This window comes from Cherax quadricarinatus, chromosome 15, assembly GCF_038502225.1.
Source record: "Cherax quadricarinatus isolate ZL_2023a chromosome 15, ASM3850222v1, whole genome shotgun sequence".
In the NCBI taxonomy this organism is placed as follows: domain Eukaryota; kingdom Metazoa; phylum Arthropoda; class Malacostraca; order Decapoda; family Parastacidae; genus Cherax; species Cherax quadricarinatus.
Window position 1 is genome coordinate 842,040 of NC_091306.1, and position 24,384 is coordinate 866,423.

A 24,384-nucleotide genomic window follows, 5' to 3' on the forward strand; every position below is an offset into this window, starting at 1 on the left:
AAAATGTGTGTGTGGTGGGGGGGGGAGGATTTATGAGCTAATGTATTAGGTTAGGTTTGTCTGAGTATACGTTTGTGTATGTGTACTCACCTATTTATGGTTGCAGGGGTCGAGTCTTAGCTCCTGGCCCTGGCTCCTGTGTGTGTGTGTGTGTGTGTGCGGGGTTACGTGCTCGTCTCTGTCTGAGAAAAAAAGGGGGGAGAGGGTCACTTCATCACACAAGGCTACGCTACTCTTTTGAAGATCAAAAAATTATTTCCCACTCTATTCCTTATTAATATATACTAATGTTTACGATTATAATACTGGTGTACATGAGATATTTTTTATAAAAAACACCCATAGTACACTCAGCATTTCCCATGTATTTGAAAAATCAGTTTATAATATGCTAGGTTACACCACTTTTCTAAAGTTTATAGAATTATCTGTTACACTAATCTTGATTATGTATCAACAATTATTATTATATCATTTGTTAATGCAAATGAGAGCTTTTAAAAACACCCATACATTCAGCATTTCTGAATATTAGTCAATGTTTATATTATGCTTGGCTGCTGCTACACTTATCTCATTTCTTTCTGTCGCTGTATTCCTAATTATACATAAAAATTATTATTAGATTACACTAGTGTACGTGAGATAGTGTGAGACGCTCATAACTGCCCATGCAGTTATTATTATTATTATTATTATTATGACCATGCAGTTGAAAATTAATTATTATTTATTTACCTTAATGCCTTACTAAATAATGGGAGGGTTGCTACTATCTAGCACTAGAGGTATCACTCAGAGGCAGCGCTAGAGGCAGCACTCAGAGGCAGCACTAGCGGCAGCACTAGAGGCAGCATTCAGAGGCAGCACTAGAGGCAGCATTCAGAGGCAGCACTAGAGGCAGCACTAGAGGCAGCATTCAGAGGCAGCACTAGAGGCAGCACTAGAGGCAGCACTCAGAGGCAGCACTAGAGGCAGCATTCAGAGGCAGTACTAGAGGCAGCACTAGAGGCAGCATTCAGAGGCAGCACTAGAGGCAGCACTCAGAGGCAGCACTAGAGGCAGCACTAGAGGCAGCATTCAGAGGCAGCACTAGAGGCAGCATTCAGAGGCAGCACTAGAGGCAGCACTCAGAGGCAGCACTAGAGGCAGCACTAGAGGCAGCATTCAGAGGCAGCACTAGAGGCAGCATTCAGAGGCAGCATTAGAGGCAGCACTCAGAGGCAGCGCTAGAGGCAGCACTCAGAGGCAGCACTCAGAGGCAGCACTAGAGACAGCACTCAGAGGCAGCACTAGAGACAGCACTCAGAGGCAGCACTAGAGACAGCACTCAGAGGCAGCACTAGAGACTGCACTCAGAGGCAGCACTAGAGGCAGGAGTGATCCTATACACAAAACAAAAAACAAAGACACAGACCATATCCACATATAGATGAGAATTCAAGCTTGCAGATGTAGTTGACAGTCGTAGATGACAGTCGTAGATGAGTCATAGTTGAGTCGTGGTTCACAGGAGTAGCTGAAGCCTCGTAGTGCCTTCTGATAATGTACGATATCTGTAACACTTCTGTATTAGGCTCTACTTATAATACATTCCAGTTTTTGTCACTGATCCACGTTTTTTTTTTATTATTATTGTCATAACCAGGACCATATAATATTATCTGTAATTCACAGCTCACTTCGACAACACCAATTGCGGGAAAATTTACTGTTTTTATCTTTCTTTCTTATCCAAATCGGACATTAATAACTATATCACTACACTACGGCCATCACTGACCAGATATCTGCATGTTTTTCTGATTAAGGTCACAACCTGGAGCTGTTGTTAATATCTGATTTATCAACACTGGCGCCAACATCACTGACCAGCCGCCTTGCTGCCCCTCACAACGTAAACAACTCGCACATTCAAATTTAATTTGTAAATTATCTGACTTTATCACTTTTTCAAACTCTGGAAACCTTGCTATATTTTTGTAGGTTTGTTTACTGACTATATGGTGCACAATGATCGCTGACAGTTTCCTAGAACCGGAACTAGATCGCTAAATGCTGGGAGCACCGTTAAAGAATACTGCTTTACGCGCGTGTACTCACCTAGTGGTACTCACCTAGTTGTGGTTGCAGGGGTCGAGTCACAGCTCCTGGCCTCGCCTCTTCACTGCCAGCGACTTGGTCACTCTTCTCGCTCCATGAGCTTTATCATACCTCTTCTTAAAGCTATGTATGGATCCTGCCTCTATTACATCACTACCCAGACTATCCCACTTCGTGACAACTCTGTGACTGAAGAAATATTCCCTAACATCCCTGTGGTTCATCTGAATCTTCAGCTTCCAACTGTGACCCCTTGTTACTGTGTCCCATTTCTGGAATATCCTGTCTCTGTCCACCTTGTCGACTCCTCTCAGTATTTTATATGTCGTTATCATATCCCCACTAACTCTTCTGTCTTTCAAGTGTCGTCAACTCGATTTCCCTTAACATACCCCTTAGCTCCGGGACTAGTCTTGTTGCAAACCTTTGCACTTTCTCTACTTTCTTCACATGCTTGGCTAGGTGATGGTTCCCAAGTGGCGCTGCATACTCGAATATAGGCCTGACGTACACAGTTTACAGGGTCCTGAATGTCTCCTTATTTAGATGTCGGAATGCTGTTCTTAGGTTTGCCAGGCGCCCGTATGCTGCAGCAGTTATTAGGTTGAGGTGCGCCTCAGGAGAAGTGCCCGGTGTTATACTCACCCCAAGATCCTTTTCCTTGAGTGAGGTTTATAGACTCTGGCCCCCTAGATTGTACTCCGTCTGTTGTCTTTTTTGCCCTTCCCCAATCTTCATGACTTTGCACTTGATGGGGTTGAACTCCAGGAGCCAGTTGCTGGACCATGCCTGCAGCCTATCCAGATCCCTCTGTAGTTCTGCCTGGTCCTCGTCCGACTGAATTCTTCTCATCAACTTCACACCATCCGCAAACAGGAACACTTCGGAATCTATTCCTTCCGTCATGTCATTCACAAATACCAGAAACAGCAACGGTCATAGGATTGATCTCTGTGGTATTCCGCTCGTTACAGGCGCCGATTCTGACACCTCGGCACGTACCATGACTCGCTGTTGTCTTCCTGACAGATATTCCCTGATCTGTTGTAGTACCCTCTCTGTTATCCCTGCCTGGTCCTCCAGCTTTTGCACTAATCTCTTGTGTGGAACTGTGTCAAACGCCTTCTCACAATCCAAGAAAATGCAATCTACCCACCCCTTTCTCCCTGGTCTTATTACCATCACCCTGTCATAGAACTCCAGTAGGTTTGTGAAGCAGGATTTCCCGTCCCCGAAACCGTGCTGGCTGCCGTTGATAAGCTCATTCTTTTCTAGGTGCTCCGCCACTGTTTTCCTGATAATTTTCTCCCTGACTTTGCATACTATACACGTTAGTGGCACTGGTCTGTAGTTTAATGCTTCATGTCTGTCTCATTTTTTAAAAATTGGGATTACATTTGTTGTCTTCCATACTTAAGGTAGTCGCCCTGTTTCGATAGATGTGTTGAAGATAGTCGTTAGTGGTACACAAAGCACCTCTGCTCCCTCTCTCAGGACCCATAGAGAGATGTTATCCGGCCACATCGCCTTTGAGGTATCTAGCTCGCTTAGCAGCCTCTTTACTTCTTCCTCGGTTGTTTGTATTGTGTCCAACACTTGATGGTGTACCCCACCTCTGCCTTTCTGGAGGCCCTTCTGTCTCCTCTGTGAACACTTCTATGAATCTCATGTTGAGCTCCTCATATACTTCGCGGTTTTGTGACCTCCCCTCCTTCCTTCCTCAGCCTGATTACCTGGTCCTTGACTATTGTTTTCCTGATGTGGCTGTACAACAGCTTTGGGTCAGATTTGGCTTTCGCTGCTATGTCATTCTCGTGTTGTCTTTGGGCCTCCCTTCTTACCTGTGCATATTCATTTCTGGCTCTACAACTGTATTCCTTATTCTTCTGGGCCCTTTGCCTTCTGTACCTCTTCCATTCCCTAGTACACTTGGTTTGTGTGTGTGTGTATGTGTGTGTGTGTGTGTATGTTTGTGTATGTGTGTGTGTGTGTGTGTGTGTGTGTGTGTGTGTGTGTGTGTGTGCGTGATGGGATGGGTTAAAGAAATAACGACTCGAGTCACGAATTCGGGGAGTTATAACAAAAATTTATATATAGCATCTGGCTTAGGGTGAGAGATAAAGGAGATACGACGTTATAGAGTGATGATAGAAGAGCAATCTCGGTGCCTACACTCGTCCTAGGAAACTATACCAAGCAATATAAAAGATAAAGGAGATACGTAGCTAGAAAGAGTGATGATGGGGGAGAAATATCTCGGCTTACACCCGGCCTAGGAAGCTATATCAAGCAATATGCGAGAGTCGAAACTGATCCAGCAACGGGTGGAGAGGATCAGGGCACTCATGGTGAAGGCTGAGTGCCGCATGGTCTGCAAGCTTGTTATATGTTGATAGTTCCGAAAACAATCGCCCCCGCGGCCCGGTCTCACACCAAGCCTCATAAATAGGAAGGGAAGTACAAGGAGTATTTACTTACATTCACACCTAAGAATGGAAGACTTGACACGCATTACCGTATTTCCGATTGTTGTTTTTTTAAATAAACAACTCGTTCGTAAATGGATATAACGAACGATAGCAGAAACATACCAAGAGTCGGTTAAAAAGGGACAGAAATGAAGTCCTTTTGTGTGTGTCTTTTTTATCATATTAAAAATCTGTAAGATTTACCTTCTATGTTACATGTTCAAGAGACAGAAAGATTTATCGACCATCTCGTGTGTTGATAAGACATAAAGATCTACCACTGATCCAGCCACTTCACGTGTTGATGAGACAGAAAGATCTCCCACTGATCCAGCCACCTCACGTGTTGATGAGACAGAAATCAGTGCCACAAGAGTGCAACAAATGCCTCCATTTTTTCAGTCTCTTGAAACAGTGAGACTTATAAGTGCATTACTAAACTTCCATCAGTCTTTTCCGAGATCACTTCATTATTCTAGTGGTCTTCTGAGGTCTACGAAACATAAACCTTTCCTGAAACATTCTGTGGATTTCCTATAAGTCTCTGAGGATTCCCGAGGCTCCTTGAGGCTTGCAGGGAAGCAGGACAGAGCAAAGCCAGGGAAAGATGGGATGAAAACCACAGCACGAGCACATCATCATAAATTAGGGAGCGTGAGGAAAAAAAAACAAATAAACAGGTAGCGGCAAATAGCAGAAACTGCAAATAGCGGTAACTTTGTGTGTACTCACTTATTTGTGGTTGCAGGGGTCGATTTGTAGCCCGTGTGTGTGTGTGTGTGTGTGTGTGTGTGTGTGTGTGTGTGTGTGTGTGTGTGTGTGTGTGTGTGTGTGTGTGTGTGTGTATGCTCACCGATCTGTGTGTGTGTGGGGTCACTGTTCCTGGCTCTGCATAACAATCTTCGTCATACCAATTACTTTAAACCACTTTCGCATCTTGTCCAATTCCCTTTGTTTTTCCTGACCCAGGAAAAGTAATTCACAAAGTCCCTGTGAGTTTAACTTCTAATTCCTCTTGTTCCTGCCTCTCGCATTTTAAAGTCTTTTCCAATCCGTTCTATTATTTCACGATTACCTTGCATGTTTTACTCACGTCTTACCAAATTCTCTTCCAGGTAGGATTTACCAGGTTCATTATCATTAGTCTCTCCTCACAGTGGATGAAATAACCTAATCCTGACAAGTATCAAGATAGACACAAATTACAAAACGTACCCTTAATAATAATTAGGTTAATTTTCTCCCAGGATGCGACCCACACCCAGGCACCCATTTTATACTGATGGGTGAACATGGACAGCAGGTGTCTTATGGAAACACGTCCTAATGTTTTCCAGTTGTACCGAGGATTCGAACTTCTGACCTCAGTGTGTAAACTGAGTGCGCTAGCGATCGAGCTACCAGACAGTGTTGTGCTCTGAGTGGAGCTTTATCATGGGTTGTGAATCTCTCAGTGTCTGAAGCTTCTTGACATTCTTGATGAGTCGGGAAGGGCTCCACACTGGTGCTGCTCCTTCTAGCGCTGGTTTGACTAAGTTTATATTCAGAGTACTAAAGGATTCCTTGCCAGGTTTCTTAGAGGTTATTCTGAGATTAGCTAACCTCACGAAGAGGTGAAATTTGTCTTCTTGCAGCATCGTGTTTTCAATGAAATATAATGTTTTCATCAGACTGAAGGTTTGTGAGTGTGTTCTGAGAAGAAGCGAGAAGGATTCACTGTGATCATCAGCGTCATGAAGATAAACAACATGGGAGTTAACTGAGTGAAAGTAATTAATAGTGTAGGAGATTAAGTGTGGGAGAGCAGAGGTGTTGAGAAATGGGTTATCAGCTAAGTTTAAATATAGGGAAAACTTAACTTAGAAAGACAACTCATCGCCTGCACAGCCGCCCCTGCAGACGAGGTCTTGAGAAGCTGTCGAAGTCATTCCTCAACGGGCTGAAATGAGTTATAATTTGTAAGATTATAAATTACCCCTAGGGGTGTTATGTTAGCATATTTCATTCACTGATTGCTGACAAATTATGTACTTGTTTGGACTCAAAAGTCTGTACCTTACTGCCGACTATAGGTTGATTACAAACTCCTTGCGACTCAAGAACTGCACAGTCCCCCGTTCTACAAGAAATTCGTAACCTACCTTGCTCTTGTAGCGTGAGCTATGGTGTTCTTCACACCTTCGACAGATATCGGTGACTTGATAGAAGCTGAAGTGTCCTTGGATGTCCACGTCTTCCATAGTCTAGGAATACGCACACTGGTACACTATGTTCCACAAGATTTGCGACACTTTATTGTTCACAATCTTATCACTAAAGAAGCTGATCACACTTCTCTTAAGTGTTTATTGTGTTTTATGAGATACTTTGTTCACACTAATGCACAGATCAGTGTTCTTTGTTGGTTATCCTGGCGTCAGTGTCACTCTCAGTAGAGTCAAAAGTAATCTGAAGACGCCACAGCGCCCCACGCCGTCACTGCCCCCAGCACAAAGGAAAAGCTGACCTAGTACATTTTGCTTCCTTGCCACTTCATCCATGAAGCAAAGCAGAATGTTTTCTTGCTGTCTTAAGCATAGACAACAATGTACACTATCTTTACCATGGTAATAAAGTGGGAGCAGGATTTTCCTTAATTGTCCTGCTAAGGTAAGAGATGGACTGTCTCTTATTAAAATACACTTTACAACACTGGAGTCTGCAAGGAGCGTCGGTCAAAGCGACCACTCCCCATACTCGTACTGCATCTGCGATCAATTACTGCTGTAGCAGTAAACAAGATGCTTGCCCCTTCTGAGGGGGCTAGGCCCCTCAGGGTTGAAAGGGGCTGAAGGGGGCTGATACCCCCCTCCTGGAGAAAATTTCTCCACAAGAGGTGCGGAATAATAACAGTGTGGGAGAACAGCAGTATGGGATAATAACAGTGTGGGATAATAATAGTGAGGGAGAACAACAGTGTAGGAGAACAACGTTGTGGGAGAGCAACAGTGTGGGAGAACAATATTGTGAGAGAATAAGTGTTGGTGTAGTGAAAGGGAAGAAGAGGGGAGAGCACTATATATATATATATATATATATATATATATATATATATATATATATATATATATATATATATATATATATAGCAACGCTCATCTTGCCATATAGGACAAGTGAAAATTTGTGTATGCAATAATTTCGCCAAAATCATTCTGAACCTAACGAAAAAAATATATTTTACTGTGTTTGTTTAGTATTAAATTATTGTAAACAAATCCAAAATATATTTAGTTGGATTAGGCTAAAATAAATTGCGCTTGTTATAATAAGGTTAGGTAAGTTTTCTAAGATTTTTTTGGTGCAAAATTAAAAAAAATTACATTAACATTAATGAGAAAAAAATATATCTTTGAACGTATAAGAGAAAATTTTAGAAAGGACTTAACTTTAAATGAGTCCTTGCTAATTGACCAGTTTTACATATTCGGCACGACATATTATATATATATATATATATATATATATATATATATATATATATATATATATATATATATATATACATACATACAGATAATGCACAAATAACCCGCACATAAAAGAGAGAAGCTTACGACGACGTTTCGGTCCGACTTGGACCATTGACAAAGTCAATGTGACTTTGTCAATGGTCCAAGTCGGACCGAAACGTCGTCGTAAGCTTCTCTCTTTTATGTGCGGGTTATTTGTGTATCGTTCCAGTCACGGTATTGTGCCCCTTTGTTATTTATACAGATAATGTCTTGTCTGTTATCATCATATCCAAGGTATTTACTTAATATATGTTATTTTCTTTTCTTTGCCTTTATTTAAATTTGATGAGTTCCGAGTTTTTCTACTCTCGTCTGGTGCTTGCCTGGTTGACCAGGCTGTTGTCGCTGGTGGCCCGGATTGCGAAAAAGATTTAGGAGTTCTGGTTAGCAGTAATCTGAAACCGAGACAACAGTGCATTAGTGTTCGCAAGAAAGCTAACAGAATCCTTGGCTTCATATCAAGAAACATAAAAAATAGGAGTCCTCAGGTTGTTCTTCAACTCTATATACCTTTAGTTAGGCCTCATTTAGATTATGCTGCACAGTTTTGGTCACCGTATTACAGAATAGATAAAAATGCTCTGGAAAACAAACAAAGGAGGATGACAAAGATGATCCCATGTATCAGAAATCTTCCCTATGAGGATAGACTGAGGCCCTGAATCTGCACTCTCTAGAAAGGCGTAGAATTAGGGAGGATATGATTGAAGTGTATAAATGGAAGACAGGAATAAACGGGATGTAAATAGCGTGCTGAAAATATCTAGCCTAGAGAGGACTCGCAGCAATGGTTTTAAGTTGGAAAAATTCAGATTCAGGAAGGATATAGGAAAGCACTGGTTTGGTAATAGATATACCTTTGATATACCTTTGAAGAGTTTGGAGAGTTTATCTACTCTCTGAGCCCGGCCATGGGTCAGGCTCGTCTGGTGCTTGCCTGGTCAACCAGGCTGTTGCTGCTGGAGGCCCGCTGCCCCACATATCCATCACAGCCTGGTTGATGATAGATATGTGGGAGTTGTGGATGAGTGAAACAAACTCCCGAGTACAGTTATAGAGGCTAAAACGTTGTGTAGTTTTAAAAGTGGGTTAGATAAATACATGAGTGGGTGTGGGTGGGTGTGAGTTGGACCTGATTAGCTTGTGCTACTAGGTCAGTTGCCGTGTTCCTTCCTTAAGTGAATGTGACCTGACCTGACTAGGTTGGGGCATTGGCTTAAGCCGGTAGGAGACTTGGACCTGCCTCGCATGGGCCAGTAGGCCTGAGGCAGTGTTCCTTCTTTCTTACGTTCTTATGTTCAAGCGTATAGTGCTCTAGTGAGTGACCGTAAGGTTGATCACATATTTTGCATTGGCTTGGTAATGAAGTGTGTAGTAGTAGTAGTAGTAGTAGTAGTAGCAGTGTGTGTGTATTCGCCTATATGTTACAGGGGTCGAGTATCAGCTCCTGGCTTCCATGTACGTGCGTGTGTATAAAACTTCCTGGAGTACTTCTAACCAAGCGTCAACCTGGCCACTACAGTGTCAGTCACTTTGTTTATACTGCAAGTTGCTCCATAAGTATGTTTATCTACCTTCATGACATCATAGTGAGTTATGGCATTACTCAGATTCATTATTTACTTCTATCTAATATTATGGCTGATGCTTGACACTCATATAACAAAATTATATTTTACATTTTCCTCCACGAAACTTTGACTAATTTAGGCTAATTTATTAACTTTATCCTCTAGAAGAAATTCAGTATTTGAAGGAATCCGGAAGAACTGTGAGGGAGGGAACCCGTGTGATTGTGTTATTAAGTGGGAGGCGATCACCTGATTCAACACACACACACACACACACACACACACACACTTAAGCACTCTTATCTTTCTTGAGGTGACTCACATGACTCACATGGGAAGGGAGGTAGAGGGCCGTGTGGGAGGGGGGGGAGTGGAATTGGTCGGGGGTTAGATAATGGGTGGTAAGGGATGGGTGGCAGTCATTGGGTTCTGGGGAAGATTGTTGGTGAGGAGGAGTGACCGCTGGGGTTAGGTGGTGGGGATGTGGTGCTGTATCCGCCACTGGTGATGTCACTCGCTGCTTCTGGTATTTGTCTCCGAACGTTCTCGATTTTATCTCAGGCATTTCCAATTTCCATCGACTCTGAGGTTGTTGTTGAGTTTGCTTACGCTTATGCACACACACACACACACACACACACGGAGCAGGAGCTATGACTCGACCTGTGCAACCCACGTCAGTCGCTGAATCTGTTTGGTTATAGCTTCTCGAGGGCCGTAAAAAAATTTATCTTGGGTGTAATTTACAGGCCCCCAAACCTTGATAGGGAATGCAGTAAACTTCTATAGGACGAAATTCGTAAGGCATCTACATTCGAAAATGTGCTAATGGGAGATTTTAACTTTAGACAAACTGACTTGAGCAATTTGACAGAAATTTAAATTCAAGCGACTTTCTTGATACGATTCAGGACTGTTTTTAAAACAGTTTGTGACAGAACCAAATACAGGAAATAACCTGCTTGACTTGGTTCTTGCTAGCAAGGAATCACTAATTAATAATCTTGAAGGTAATGATGAGCTTGGGGAAAATGATCACAAATCACTCAGTTTTAATATATCATGTAATTACTCTAATACTGGCAATAAAGTCTCTGTCCCTGACTTCCACTTGGCTGATTTCATAGGACTGAGAAATTACCTGGATGGACTGAACTGAAATGACCTGACTATGGGTCAGGTAGGTGGTGATGGTCAACTAGGCAAGCACCAGACGAGCCTGGTCCCATGCCCGGCCCCGGGAATAGAGAAACTCTCGGAGCTCATCAAATTTAAAGGTAAAAAAAAAAAGAAGTAGCCATAACAGGAAAACCGGAAAATAACCATGCCACATATAAACTAAATAATGTAGATCTTAATATTACTGATTGCGAAAAGGATTTCGGAGTTCTGGTTAGAAGTAATCTAAAACCAAGACAACAGTGCATAAGTGTTCGCAATAAAGCCAACAGAATCCTTGGCTTCATATCAAGTAACACAAATAATGGGAGTTCTCAGGTTGTTCTTCAACTCTATATATCCTTGGTTAGACCTCATTTAGATTATGCTGCAGTTCTGGTCACCGTATTACAGAATGGATATAAATGCTCTGGAAAACGTACAAAGAAGGATGGCAAAGTTGATCTCATGTATCAGAAATCTTCCCTATGAGGATAGACTGAGGGCCCTAAATCTGCACTCTCTAGAAAGGCGTAGAATTAGGGAAGATATGAATGAGGTGTATATATGGAAAACAGGAATAAATAAAGGGGATGTAAATAGCGTGCTGAAAATATCTAGCCAAGACGGACTCAGCAATGGTTTTAAGTTGGAAAAATTCAGATTCAGGAAGGATATAGGAAAGCACTGGTTTGGTAATAGAATTGTGGATGAGTGGAACAAACTCCCGACTACCGTCATAGAAGCTAAAACGTTTTGAAGTTTTAAAAATGGGTTAGATAAATAAATGAGTGGTCCATGACCAGATCTCTCGGTGGCTCAGGGCCTGATCAGCTAATCTGAAACTGCTGGCAACACGTAGTCCAACGTACGAACCACAGCCCAGCTGATCCGGCATCTGTCCAGCTCCCTCTTGAAGGCAGCCAGGGATCTATTGGTAATTCCCCTTATGCCAACAGCAACAGCCTCTTTGAAAAGGCAATCAACAGAAAAACCTGGTCCTCTGGCGGAGCTGGTACAGTAAAACAAATTCTCGCACCCTGTCACTGGTATATAATTTATGTTGTTCCTGAAAAAGGAGAGTAGCTCGAATTCCATGGATCAAGAGCCCTTTACCAGCATCAAGGCCAATTGCCCGAGAGTACGAAATGTGATAACTATAAATGATCTTTGCAAGAGACTGTGTTGCAATGCCACTGATGCAGTCTTGATAACTCACTGACAACACTGATGCAGTCTTGATAACTCACTGACAACACTGATGCAGTCTTGATAACTCACTGACAACACTGATGCAGTCTTGATAACTCACTGACAACACTGATGCAGTCTTGATAACTCACTGACAACACTGATGCAGTCTTGATAACTCACTGACAACACTGATGCAGTCTTGATAACTCACTGACAACACTGATGCAGTCTTGATAACTCACTGACAACACTGATGCAGTCTTGATAACTCACTGACAACACTGATGCAGTCTTGATAACTCACTGACAACACTGCATTTTATGTTTCCATGGCTGGGGGGGGGGCAGTGGCACCCGGAAGTGTCCACAGTCACATCAAAGGTCAAAGTATGCAACACTAAGAGAGACATGCAGCATAAATGTCTAACTTTTTAGCACCAACAAAGCCGTTCAGCATAAATGTCAAAGTTTGTAGTACCGAGAATGACATTTAGTGATCATAATATAAAGTACTTATTGTGTTCAAAGGGAAGTATGGTAATTATGTTTGTGTGTATGTGTGTGTGTGTGTGTGTGTGAGAGAGAGAGAGAGAGAGAGATGGCTCCAACTTCATCCTGTTCCCTACTTGTATGTCTCATAACAATAAAAATGCTTTCAAATGAGCTGATGTAGGTAACAGCTCTTAGCTTGCCAATAAAGTTAGGAATCCTTAACCTGTAAATAGCTTGTCAATAAAGCTAGGGATCCTTAACCTTACCTTGTCAAACCCTGTGTAAAGAGAGAGAGAGAGAGAGAGAGAGAGAGAGAGAGAGAGAGAGAGAGAGAGAGATTATTTACTAACTTACATTACCAGAATTGTATTTTTGGGGTCCGAGTTTCGACTTCTCAGTTTCTTAAACTTTACATTGTTACGAGTTCCTCAAGACAGTCCCTGATCAACAGGACTGCAGTGGATATATAGGACTTCATACGACTAGCACCAACAGTCTCATTGATCAAGGTATCAACCGGGAAGCCTGGCCGCAGGGGATGTTGACCCTCGGAACACACTAAGTAGACTATTTGAGCTATCGTACCTAATCTTGAAATTGTGTAAAGAATTTACCTCCACAACTTCTTTGTTTACCTCATTCCATTTATTTACCAATTTGAAAACTGAAGAATTATTTTCTAAGATTCCTTTGGCTCATCTGTGATTTTTAGCTTTCATCTGTACCACTCGCCTTGTCTCGTATTTTTAGTCTGTCCGTATCTGCTCTGTCAGATTATCTATGACTCTTATGTCGTAATTATGTCTCCTCTACTCTTCCTATTTTCTTAAGTGTTGTAGTTTAGTACCTCTAGTCTCTCCTCAAAGCTCAATTTCCTCGGCTGAGAAAACTGATTACGTGTGGGCTCTGTGTTGACGCTGCCTTCATCAGTCGAAGCCAGATATGTCCTGTGTCGAGTCTTAATAAATGTGTTTTGTAAGAGTCCCCAGAGGTGGTTATGGAATTAGTTAATTTTTCATATACTGCCAATGTTATGCGATTGTTGTGCAACACTTAAGCTGAACCTCGTCTGAGGTCTTCTCTCTCCCTCCTCCAGTATGCATGATTTTGCATTTATTTGGGACGAAAGGCAGGTTAAACGTACACACAGAGAAAACTTAACTGTTACCTGCCACTATCGTTGGATCAGCCATGATGAAGCAGTAGTGTAAGCCTGTTAGCAGAAACAGCCCGGTTGACCAAACAAGCAAGAGGGAAGCCTGGCCTCACGCCCGGCTTCCAGGGTAGAAGAAAGCTAGAAACTGGTCACAGACATATCACAGGTATGTCACTCAAGAGGAGTGCGCACTGAAGATGAATATTTGCACCATCAGTTCGCCACATTTAAGCCTGGCAAATATAATCCAGTTACACTTGGGGCAGCGAGTGCTGGAATCCAATCAAATCTGAATTTTTATTGGATTTTCAGATAAATTATTCCACAAATTGCGTTTTCACAGAGTAATTATTAAATAATTTCTCACTTCATCAATTTTCTAGCATAAAGAGGAATGACACCCCACTTACCTGATTGTACTCAGCTAAGTGTGGTTGCAGGGGTCGAGTCTCAGTTCCTGGCCCCGACTGCCTGGAGTCTACCTGGAGGGTATTCCGGGGATCAACGACCCCGCGGCTCTCTGTTGGTCGCTACTGGTTTCACTCTCCTTGATTGCGTGAGCCATATCATACCTATTCTTAAAGCTGTATGAATTTTGCTTCTACCACTTACCTGCCTAGATCGCTCCACTTCCTGACCTCTCTAAGGCTAAAGAAGTATTTCCTAACATTTCCGTAACTCAACCGTGCTTTTAACTTGGAGCTGTGACCTCGTGTGCCTGAGACCTACCTTTTAAACAGACTCCTCCTGTCCACCTTGTCAATGCCTCTGAGTATTTTGTTACCTCAGGTTCTTCTGTCCTCTGGTGTCTAGTCTTTAATAATGCCTCATACCCACCTCAGCTTTGGGATTAGTCTCGTAGCAAACCCCTGCACTTGACAGGCCAATCCTGCAGCTTGTCGAGATCCACTTGTAGTCCTTCCTGGTCTACTCTTGTTTGTATTCTCCTCGTTAGGTAGATGTCATCTGCGAGCAGGAACTCCTCTGACTCGATTTCCTCTGCCATGTCGTTTACACACACAAGAAACAGCACTGGTCCAAGTTCTGACCCTTGTGAAGCCTCGCTTTTCGTGTGTGTGTGTGTGTGTGTGTGTGTGTGTGTGTGTGTGTGTGTGTGTATGTGTGTGTGTGTGTGTGTGTGTGTGTGTGTGTGTTTGGAGGATGGGGTATCCTTGTTTTCTTTTCGCTCTCTTTTGCATTTCCCTTCCGACCCTCTTCCTTCATTTCTATTTTCCATCTTTACCTCGCTTCCTTAATTCTCTTCTCGTCTTCCCTTATTTCCCACAGTCTCTCTCTCTCTCTCTCTCTCTCTCTCTCTCTCTCTCTCTCTATATATATATATATATATATATATATATATATATATATATATATATATATATATATATATATATATATATATATATGTCGTGCCGAATATGTAAAACTGGTCAATTAGCAAGAACTCATTTAAAATTAAGTCCTTTCTAAAAAATTCTCTTATACGTTTAAAGATATATTTTTTTCATTAATGTTAATGTAAAAATTTTTAATTTTGCACCAAAAGAATCTTAGAAAACTTACCTAACCTTATTATAACAAGAACAGTTTATTTTAGCCTAACCCAAATAAATATATTTTAGATTTGTTTACAATAATTTAATACTAAACAAACACAGAGAAATATATTTTTTTCGTTAGGTTCAGAATGATTTTGGCTAAATTATTGCATACACAAATTTTCACTTGTCCTATATAGCAAGATGAGTGTTGCTATTTAAGCCAAGATCGCAAGTTCTGCCTATTCGGCACGACATATATATATAGAGGGAAGTACCACCTCTATAGCTGGAATGGGGACCCTCATCCTCAGAGAAGACAATAAACGTACCTCAGGGAAAACTCAAGGTTCTCGCCGGAGCTGTTTGAATATTTTCTTCTCCTACCACCCCCTATATATTATATATATATATATATATATATATATATATATATATATATATATATATATATATATATATATATATATATATATATAACTTTCTCTCTCTTCCACCTTCTCCTCCTGAGTAATGTTGACTCATCTGGTGCGTCTGAGAGCAGGAACAATGAAGGCCAGACGGAACTGTTGTATAATATTTGCGGTAATTTCACCCTTGAGTGAGCGTCTTTCTTAGAAAATGACACACACTGAGTCACCCATTTTGAATGGCACCTCTACTGTCACCCTTAGCGTCATATATGCTGTCACTTGAGAGAATACTGACTTCAGAGAATCATTCAGAGAGACTCGCCCTTAGAGAGAGAGAGAGAATCATCCCGAGAGTGAATCACTCAATGCATCACCCCAGGAAAGACAATCGCCTTGAGAGAATCATCCTGAGCAGGTCCCCTTGAGAAAGAATCACTCCGAGAGAGTGAATCTTCTCGAGGATCTCCACGAGGGAGAGAAGTACCCTGAGAGATAACCACCTTGAAAGGGAAAAAAAAATGAACTCGCTAGAGAATTCTAGGTCATCATAATTTTAGAGAAAGAAGACCCAGCCTTTCGTAACTATTCGAGTTTGCAGCCCCAGCATTGAGCCCCAACTGGTAAGCCACATACAGAAACTCATTAAAATCCGAACGTTTTCAACCAGACAAGTCCCAGAGCCGAGAGGAATGCATTATGGAGATAGTTTGAAGGAACTGAACCTGACAACTTTGACAGAGAGGAAGATTACAAGAGACATGATTATGACTACAAAATACTCAGTGGATTTCATAGGGCAGGTAAAGAGTTAATTACGAGGCTCTAAGACATAAAAAAATAATGGAAGCTATGGACAGGTGAGGCATGAAAAGCTTAACAAATCTTTATTTTATGTCAGTTCTGTGGAAAAAAATAAGTTGGATAGTGAAGTGGTGGAGGCCAATGCAGTAACACAGCTTCAAGAATATGTATGACATGGTCCAAAATGCCAGAAAAGCCTAATAATACTGTTCGGTATAGTTAAAGAGATGAGACCCACGCAAATATAATTTGGTGAGTGAAGAGACAGAATCACACAGTAACTGAAAAACAGACGGAAGTCTTGGGTATGAATTTAGTAAAGGTGTTTGGCAGCTGTGCCTTTGGAGTAACATCTCGTAAACTGGATTTTAGAATAATCACAAGTCAAGAAGAGAGCTGTTTATTACAATATCACGAACGGATCACAGACATACCTGTGACCAGTATCCAGGGTGTCTCTACCCTTGCCTTAGGTCAGAGTTCCTTCTTGTTCTCCCTGATCAGACTTTTACTGCCAAGTATCCCTTATTGCTCCTCTTGTCACCTGTTGTTTATAAGTGGGAGAAAATCAAACAAATTTCAGACCTGAGTGGAAACATTCGTCAGTTATGGATAAAAACATGAACGGCAACTTCGTTGATCTTTCGCAAACAATGCAAATATTTGGATGAAAGATTCCCGAGTGGAAAATACTCAAAATCTACAGATATTAACAAAATATTTCATTGGGCAACGGAAAACATGATATTCAATGATAAATAAATTCAGACTATTTCCATTCAGGAAAAAACTGTTTTCCCGACACGGTGTTGGTCACTGTGTTATCAAGTTATGCAGTCTCACCTGCATTAAAAGGTTTTGTTATACAGAGGGAACAAATGACCTGAAGAGGATCATCAATATCTTCACATCTCTTGTTTGGGAGGTTCTAGTTACCTGTCCTACCATTTTCCTTGCGTCTGGGATAACAGTGTTGTGATCCTTGAATGTGAGATCTTAAATTATCACTCATAAGTTTCTCACAATAAAATTTCGCTCTATTGAGTGATTCGAATTTGTTTCACTCTCCATTCGAATTTTTATTTCCTCTGATTCTCCAAAGGGGAGTTGATGAAATTTGTCTTCTTTGAAGATCATAATGAGGATATTGTCAAACATTCCAGTAAGGGTTCATTAGCTACGGGAACTTCTAAGATTTCCTTCAGCATACCTGGATAACCTATCCCATATACAGGAGAAAGGAAAATTTTATGAAGATGTGTGCATCTTCCCAGACCTGAGAGCATGAGAAATTATACTCGGGAGACAGAGGAAAGAAAACGAGAGAGAGAGGAAAAGAAATATCCATGTCAATATATATATATATATATATATATATATATATATATATATATATATATATATATATATATATATATATAGATATATATATATAGATAATGTATGTATGTACAAGCATTAGTAGAAGTCTCATAGTGAAGCAGAATGATCCCCAATCCTGCGTGATGAAATATGATAAGGTAGCACCAGCAGCACATTGCGGATGTATCCAATTTTATTTAAGACAGTCATAATGGCCTACTGGGAAGCTTGTACTTAATCAGCTTGAAGATTCGTTGTGTCATGAGTGGAAGTCACTCAGACACAGATTCTAGCCTCGTCCGCAGATGATGATACGGAGCTATTGCCTGCGTCTCTGTCTATATGGGATATGAAGTGATGTCTTCTCACTTCTGGCAAAACAGCCACTGAATGAATGGTTTACCTGGAGTTTACCTGGAGAGGGTTTTGGGGGTCAACGCCCCCGTGGTCCGGTTTGAGACCAGGCCTCATGGTGGATCAAGGTCTGATCAACCAGGCTGTTACTGCTTGCCGCACGCAAGCTGACGTACGAACCACAACCCGGTTGGTCAGGTACTGACTTTAGGTGCCTGTCCAGTGCCTTCTTGAAGACAGCCAAGGGTCTATTGGTAATTCCCCTTATGTATGCTGGAAGGCTATTGAACAGTTTTGGTGGTGAAGGTTTTCTCTTTTTGGGATCACGCTACCTCGGTGGGAGACAAACGCCGTGTTAAACGTATCTTTATTATTATTGATTATTATTATTATTATTATTATTATTATTATTATTATTATTATTATATTAAGACAACTTCCATAGATACAATTACAGTACATTTAGCATTCGAGGCTCTTGATTCGCAATTTTAAAAAAGGCTGGAGCATAATCGTCTCTATTGGTGCTGCTTGATCAACCATTTTGTGATGGAATGTAAACATCAACACCCAACTGAGTAGGCAGTTACCAGAGAAACCTGACATCGAACCGAGGAGAAAAACTGGAAAGTAGTCACAGGTAAATGCAAAGTGAAAGGGGAGATAGATAGATAGATAGAGAGAGAGAGAGAGAGAGAGAGAGAGAGAGAGAGAGAGAGAGAGAGAGAGAGAGAGAGAGAGAGAGAGGCAGACAGGACAAAACTGTTAGGGAGTCATCCTACCAATTCGACAGTGACCCAAAGAGTGTGGAGGGTTGGAGAGAGAGGATGTGGGGTGTGAGGGAGAAGTAAAATGCGGGGTGAGAGGAGGGAGGAGGGAGATAGGATGTGGGGCGAATGTAGACGTTGAGGATGTGGGGGAGAATGCTGGAACTGTGGAAGAAAAATTAAGGGAACTTAGGTAGGGTACGAACGCGGAAAACAAGGTAAATAAAAGAGATATTATAAACATGAAACGTGAGAACAGAGGCGATAGAAGTGATGAAGAAAGGCGGAGGGGCAATTGGAGAGGGAATAGAGACATCAAAGCGGAATAAAGGGTGATGGTAGGGGGTGTGGGGAGAGTAGGGATGCATGGGAGGCCAGGGGAAAAGGAGGGTCAGGGTGTGGAGGGGAGGAGGGGGGATGCTAATGGTCATCAACAAAGTGATCCGTCCGTTACCTTCACCAGCTGTCTCCTGTTGTTTCTGTTGCTGCTGTTCATTGCTGTTTCTGTTTGTTGTCGGCTGCTTTTACTATTGTTGCTGTCGGCTGCTCATGCTGTTGCCTTTGTTGGCTGCTCTTGCTGCTGTTTTTGTCGGCTGTTATTGCTAATGTTAATGTATCCTTCCGCAGCTTGTTACTCATATTGTCACAAATTTTAGTCACTGCTTCGGTTGCTTCTTTATCATGTTATGCTCTTCTCTGTGTATCTAATTTCCGTTTCCTTTAATTCCTTTGCGTCATTATCTCAGTCTTTTCCTCCCAGTTTGCGGAAATTCATATTTTTTTTCAAGACTGATGGACTGATGACATCGACTCAAGGCTGAGGGACTGATTACCTCAAACTGCTTCTGATCTTAAACATTCTTCTTTGTATAGGAGTGATGAAGCCACTGTGTGGCGGAACGTTTCATCAATAAAGAGGCTGTGATGGCTATGCAAGCCTGCTGCCCGCTAGCACCAACAGCCTAATTCATAGAGGGACTCGATGAAAATACATTACGCCTTCAAGAGAGAGCTGGACAGATACCTAAAGTCGGTGCCGGATCAGCCGGGCTGTGGCTCGTACGTCGGACTGCGTGCGGCCAGCAGTAACAGCCTAGTTGATCAGGCCCTGATCCATCGGGAGGCCTGGTCATGGACCGGGCCGCGGGGGCGTTGATCCCCGGAATAACCTCCAGGTAACCTCCAGGTAAGATAATGTACAACTCACCGAAATCATGGTCCTCAAACAGATTAAAACCAGTGAAAAGCAGGGGTGTAGTGAGCACAGTAAGGAAACACTGTATCAACATTCGTGGTCTCAGATTTTTCAGCATCTTACCAGAAGATTTCAGAAACACTGCCGGGACAAGTATAAAAGTCTTCAAGAGGAAATTGGACAAGTATCTTCACCAGGTGCCAAATCAACCAGGCTGTGATGGATATGTGGGGCTGCAGGCCACCAACAGCAACAACCTGGTTGATCACAAACACCAGACGAGTAGAAAAAGGCAAAGGTATATCAAAGATAATTGGAGACAGGAATAAATAAATGTAAGACCCATAATATGCTACTAACGTCTAAGAAAATAAAGAAATAACAGATTTAAAATAAACAGATTAAGATTTAGAAAGTGTACACGAAGACACTGTTAATAATGACAGAATTACCGACAAAATATTAAGTGAATGGACACCGATGCAACTCATGTGACATTTTATCGTGGCAACGTTTCGCTCTCCAGGAGCATTGTCAAACTTGACAAATGACCTGGAAAGCGATACGTTGCCACAATAAAATGTCACAATAATTGCATCTGTGTCCATCTAACTTACATGAAAATAATTGGTCTGGTATTATTATTATTATAATCAAAAAGAAGCGCTAAGCCACAAGGGCTATACAGCGCTGTATTGGTCTGGTAGAGTCATGGAATATTTAAAGCATTTAAGACAATGTAAGATACAGTGGTGGAAATTGTTGGGGTTGATGAACTTGACTAGCATGAGTCAGTAGACCTACTGCAGTGCTATTCTACTTTTATCCTCTTACCTGGAGGTTACCTGGAGGTTATTCCGGGGATCAACGCCCCCGCGGCCCGGTCCATGACCAGGCCTCCCGATGGATCAGGGCCTGATCAACTAGGCTGTTACTGCTGGCCGCACGCAGTCCAAAGTACGAGCCACAGCCCGGCTGATCCTGCACTGACTTTAGGTATCTGTCCAGCTCTCTCTTGAAGGCAGCCAGGGGTTTATTGGCAATTCCCCTAATGCTTGATGGGAGGCTGTTGAACAGTTTTGGGCCCCGGACACTTATGGTGTTTTCTCTTAGTGTGCCAATGGCGCCCCTACTTTTTATTGGCGGCATTTTGCATCGCCTGCCCAGTCTTTTACTTTCGTAGGGAGTGATTTCTGTGTGCAGATTTGAGACCATTCCTTCCAAGATTTTCCAAGTGTAGATTATGATATATCTCTCCCTCCTGCGTTCCAACGAGTACAAGTCATGTGCTTCCAAGCGTTCCCAGTAGTTAAGGTGCTTGACAGAACTTATACGTGCAGTAAAGGATCTCTGTACACTCTCTAGATCTGCGATTTCACCTGCTTTGAATGGAGATGTTAATGTACAGCAGTATTCCAGCCTAGAGAGAACAAGTGATTTGAAAAGGATCATCATGGGCTTGGCATCTCTCGTTTTGAAAGTTATCATTATCCATCCTATCATTTTCTTTGCACGTGCGATCGTGGCACTGTTGTGATCCTTGAAAGTGAGATCCTCAGACATTACTACTCCCAGGTCCCTTACATTATTTTTCCGCTCTATTGTATGGCCGGAGTCAGTAGTATACTCTGTTCTAGTTACTATCTCCTCCAGTTTTCCATAACGGAGTAGTTGGAATTTGTCCTCATTGAACATCATATTGTTTACCGTTGCCCACTGGAAAACTTGGCATACAGTATATTATCTCTTATGAGATAATGTACTGTATGCTATGTCTATCTAAACCTTTTAAACGACAAATCAAAATTATTTCACCATCTGCAGATTGCCACTGATTCAAAAGCTTTGCTTAATGGGTGAATGTAGACAACGTTAGTAGTGTGGGTGAATGTAGACAGAGTTGGCAGTGAAGGTGAATGTAGTCAAAGTTAGCAGTGTGGGTGAATGCATGTTGGCTATGTTCATGAAGAATAAATAGCGAGATAATTAGTTTACTTTGTACTGAACAGAGATTCAGTAGTTATTAAGAAGTTTTAAAAAACGTTTTAGAGAAAATACAAGTAATGAAAGAAATAATGAAATCAGGTTGAAAAAATCTTTCAAAATACTACTGAAATCGAGAAGACATTCCATCAAAGGATTACGAGACGTAAACATTGACAAAAGGTCATGAAGGAGAATTATACATACGGAATAGTTTAGAACTGTCTTTGCACAACCTTGCGAGTGAGAATCATGTGTGAATCCGAGGCTCACTGCCTGGCAGTGTCTGGAGGCTCACCTGGCGTCGAAAGACTCAACGTCCCTAGCCCTGGGGAGGAAGAGGCGGCCTCCGAAAACCCTATAGATTCCCTGGTCACCAGAGACTCTCAAGACGGAAGCCAACATGATCCCGCGACGGAGAAGGTACCTTCGGATGTTTTTAGCGAATCGGATGTAAACTCTAGACTTGATGTTGGTTCTGGTGAGGCGAAAGATCCTTTGGGGCTCACTACAAGTACCTCCAAGGAGTCTTTATCCAGGGAGTCTGACGAGATAGAAGGGGTTGATCCCTTCAGCGACAAGCCGAACAAACTCAACGACAGAAGAGGATCCAAAACCGTAAACTTTAAAGAACCCGAAGTAGAGGAATCCCCGATGCAAAATGGGTCTTTCTCAGCTTCTTCCAAGGGAGGCATCTTCCTGGAGGAGGAGGACGCCAAGACTGAGAAACACATCAACAAACAGTGGACGCTCGGAGAGGGCAACCCTGTTTATCGTCTGTCCTTGAAACTTTCTCCAAACCTGTTCAACATGACGGTAAGTGAATTTATATTAGTATTGTGCAAGAGAATTTAATTTAAATTTAATTATGACGGTAAGTGAATTTATGCTGTTATTGTGCAAGACAATTTTATTTTACTCTAATTAACTTTTGTTCATAGCTTCAGTTTCATGAAAGCCTCATCCGTGTGACGTAGGTCGGTGTATCAAATATTTCTGTTTTGGATTATGTCTTTCTTCACGCTTATTCTTGTTTACATTTACATTACCTAAATGTAAATGGGTAATAAATCAAAATGTTTCTCTTCAGATTTTGTGATAATTTTTATTAATCATATGTATTATAACTGGTAATGTAGTTCTCAATTGCAGGAGGCAAAGAGAACGTGATCATCACTTTTGGTGAGGAAATGAGAACTGTGAAGTGATATATGTAAATCATGTATAATGTAGTGGTGCTTCAGATTAGTAAAAAATGTTCCATGCACTTTTTCTTCCTGGTATAAATACTTTAGTTTCTGTTCTGTATCTATTTCCAGGCGTAGATTTGTTTCCGTTTGTTGTGATTACCTGGAGGTTATTCCGGGGATCAACGCCCCCGCGGCCCGGTCCATGACCAGGCCTCCCGATGGATCAGGGCCTGATCAACTAGGCTGTTACTGCTGGCCGCACGCAGTCCAACGTACGAGCCACAGCCCGGCTGATCCGGCACTGACTTTAGGTATCTGTCCAGCTCTCTCTTGAAGGCAGCCAGGGGTTTATTGGCAATTCCCCTAATGCTTGATGGGAGGCTGTTGAACAGTTTTGGGCCCCGGACACTTATGGTGTTTTCTCTTAGTGTACCAATGGCGCCCCTACTTTTTATTGGGGGCATTTTGCATCGCCTGCCCAGTCTTTTACTTTCGTAGGGAGTGATTTCTGTGTGCAGATTTGGGACCATTCCTTCCAAGATTTTCCAAGTGTAGATTATGATATATCTCTCCCTCCTGCGTTCCAACGAGTACAAGTCAAGTGCTTCCAAGCGTTCCCAGTAGTTAAGGTGCTTGACAGAACTTATACGTGCAGTAAAGGATCTCTGTACACTCTCTAGATCTGCGATTTCACCTGCTTTGAATGGAGATGTTAATGTACAGCAGTATTCCAGCCTAGAGAGAACAAGTGATTTGAAAAGGATCATCATGGGCTTGGCATCTCTCGTTTTGAAAGTTCTCATTATCCATCCTATCATTTTCCTTGCACGTGCGATCGTGGCACTGTTGTGATCCTTGAAAGTGAGATCCTCAGACATTACTACTCCCAGGTCCCTTACATTATATTTACTGTTTTTTCTCATGAAGCAATCTTCTTCTTTCTGTAAGGTTTTCTCCGCTCTTACTCTATGTATGATCTCTGCTTGAGCTTTCTTAATGGGACATGTTGTCGTCAGACCTTTGCATGCTTCTTCATTAAGCTTTTCCATGAACTAGTTTGGGTTTCGAGTGCTAAAGACGCTTTC

At 41.9% G+C, this 24,384-nt stretch overlaps 1 protein-coding gene across 16 annotated transcripts in view; it reads left to right on the top strand.

Annotated features, from left to right (window-relative positions):
• The window catches only part of LOC128692119 (serine-rich adhesin for platelets), a 580,093-nt gene that overhangs the window by 417,670 nt on the left and 138,039 nt on the right, over nt 1-24,384 (top strand). For 6 of the 16 annotated variants that reach the window (XM_070085072.1, XM_070085068.1, XM_070085071.1 and 3 more), the window contains exon 2: nt 22,176-22,925. The exons of 4 other annotated variants lie outside the window; for them this stretch is intronic. In XM_070085072.1, coding sequence (XP_069941173.1) covers nt 22,362-22,925 — 564 coding nt within the window. In that variant the 5' untranslated portion in view covers nt 22,176-22,361. Of the gene's footprint in view, nt 1-22,135; nt 22,926-24,384 lie in introns of all 16 variants that reach the window. 6 more of the 16 variants (XM_070085066.1, XM_070085064.1, XM_070085063.1 and 3 more) reach the window with 1 other exon arrangement.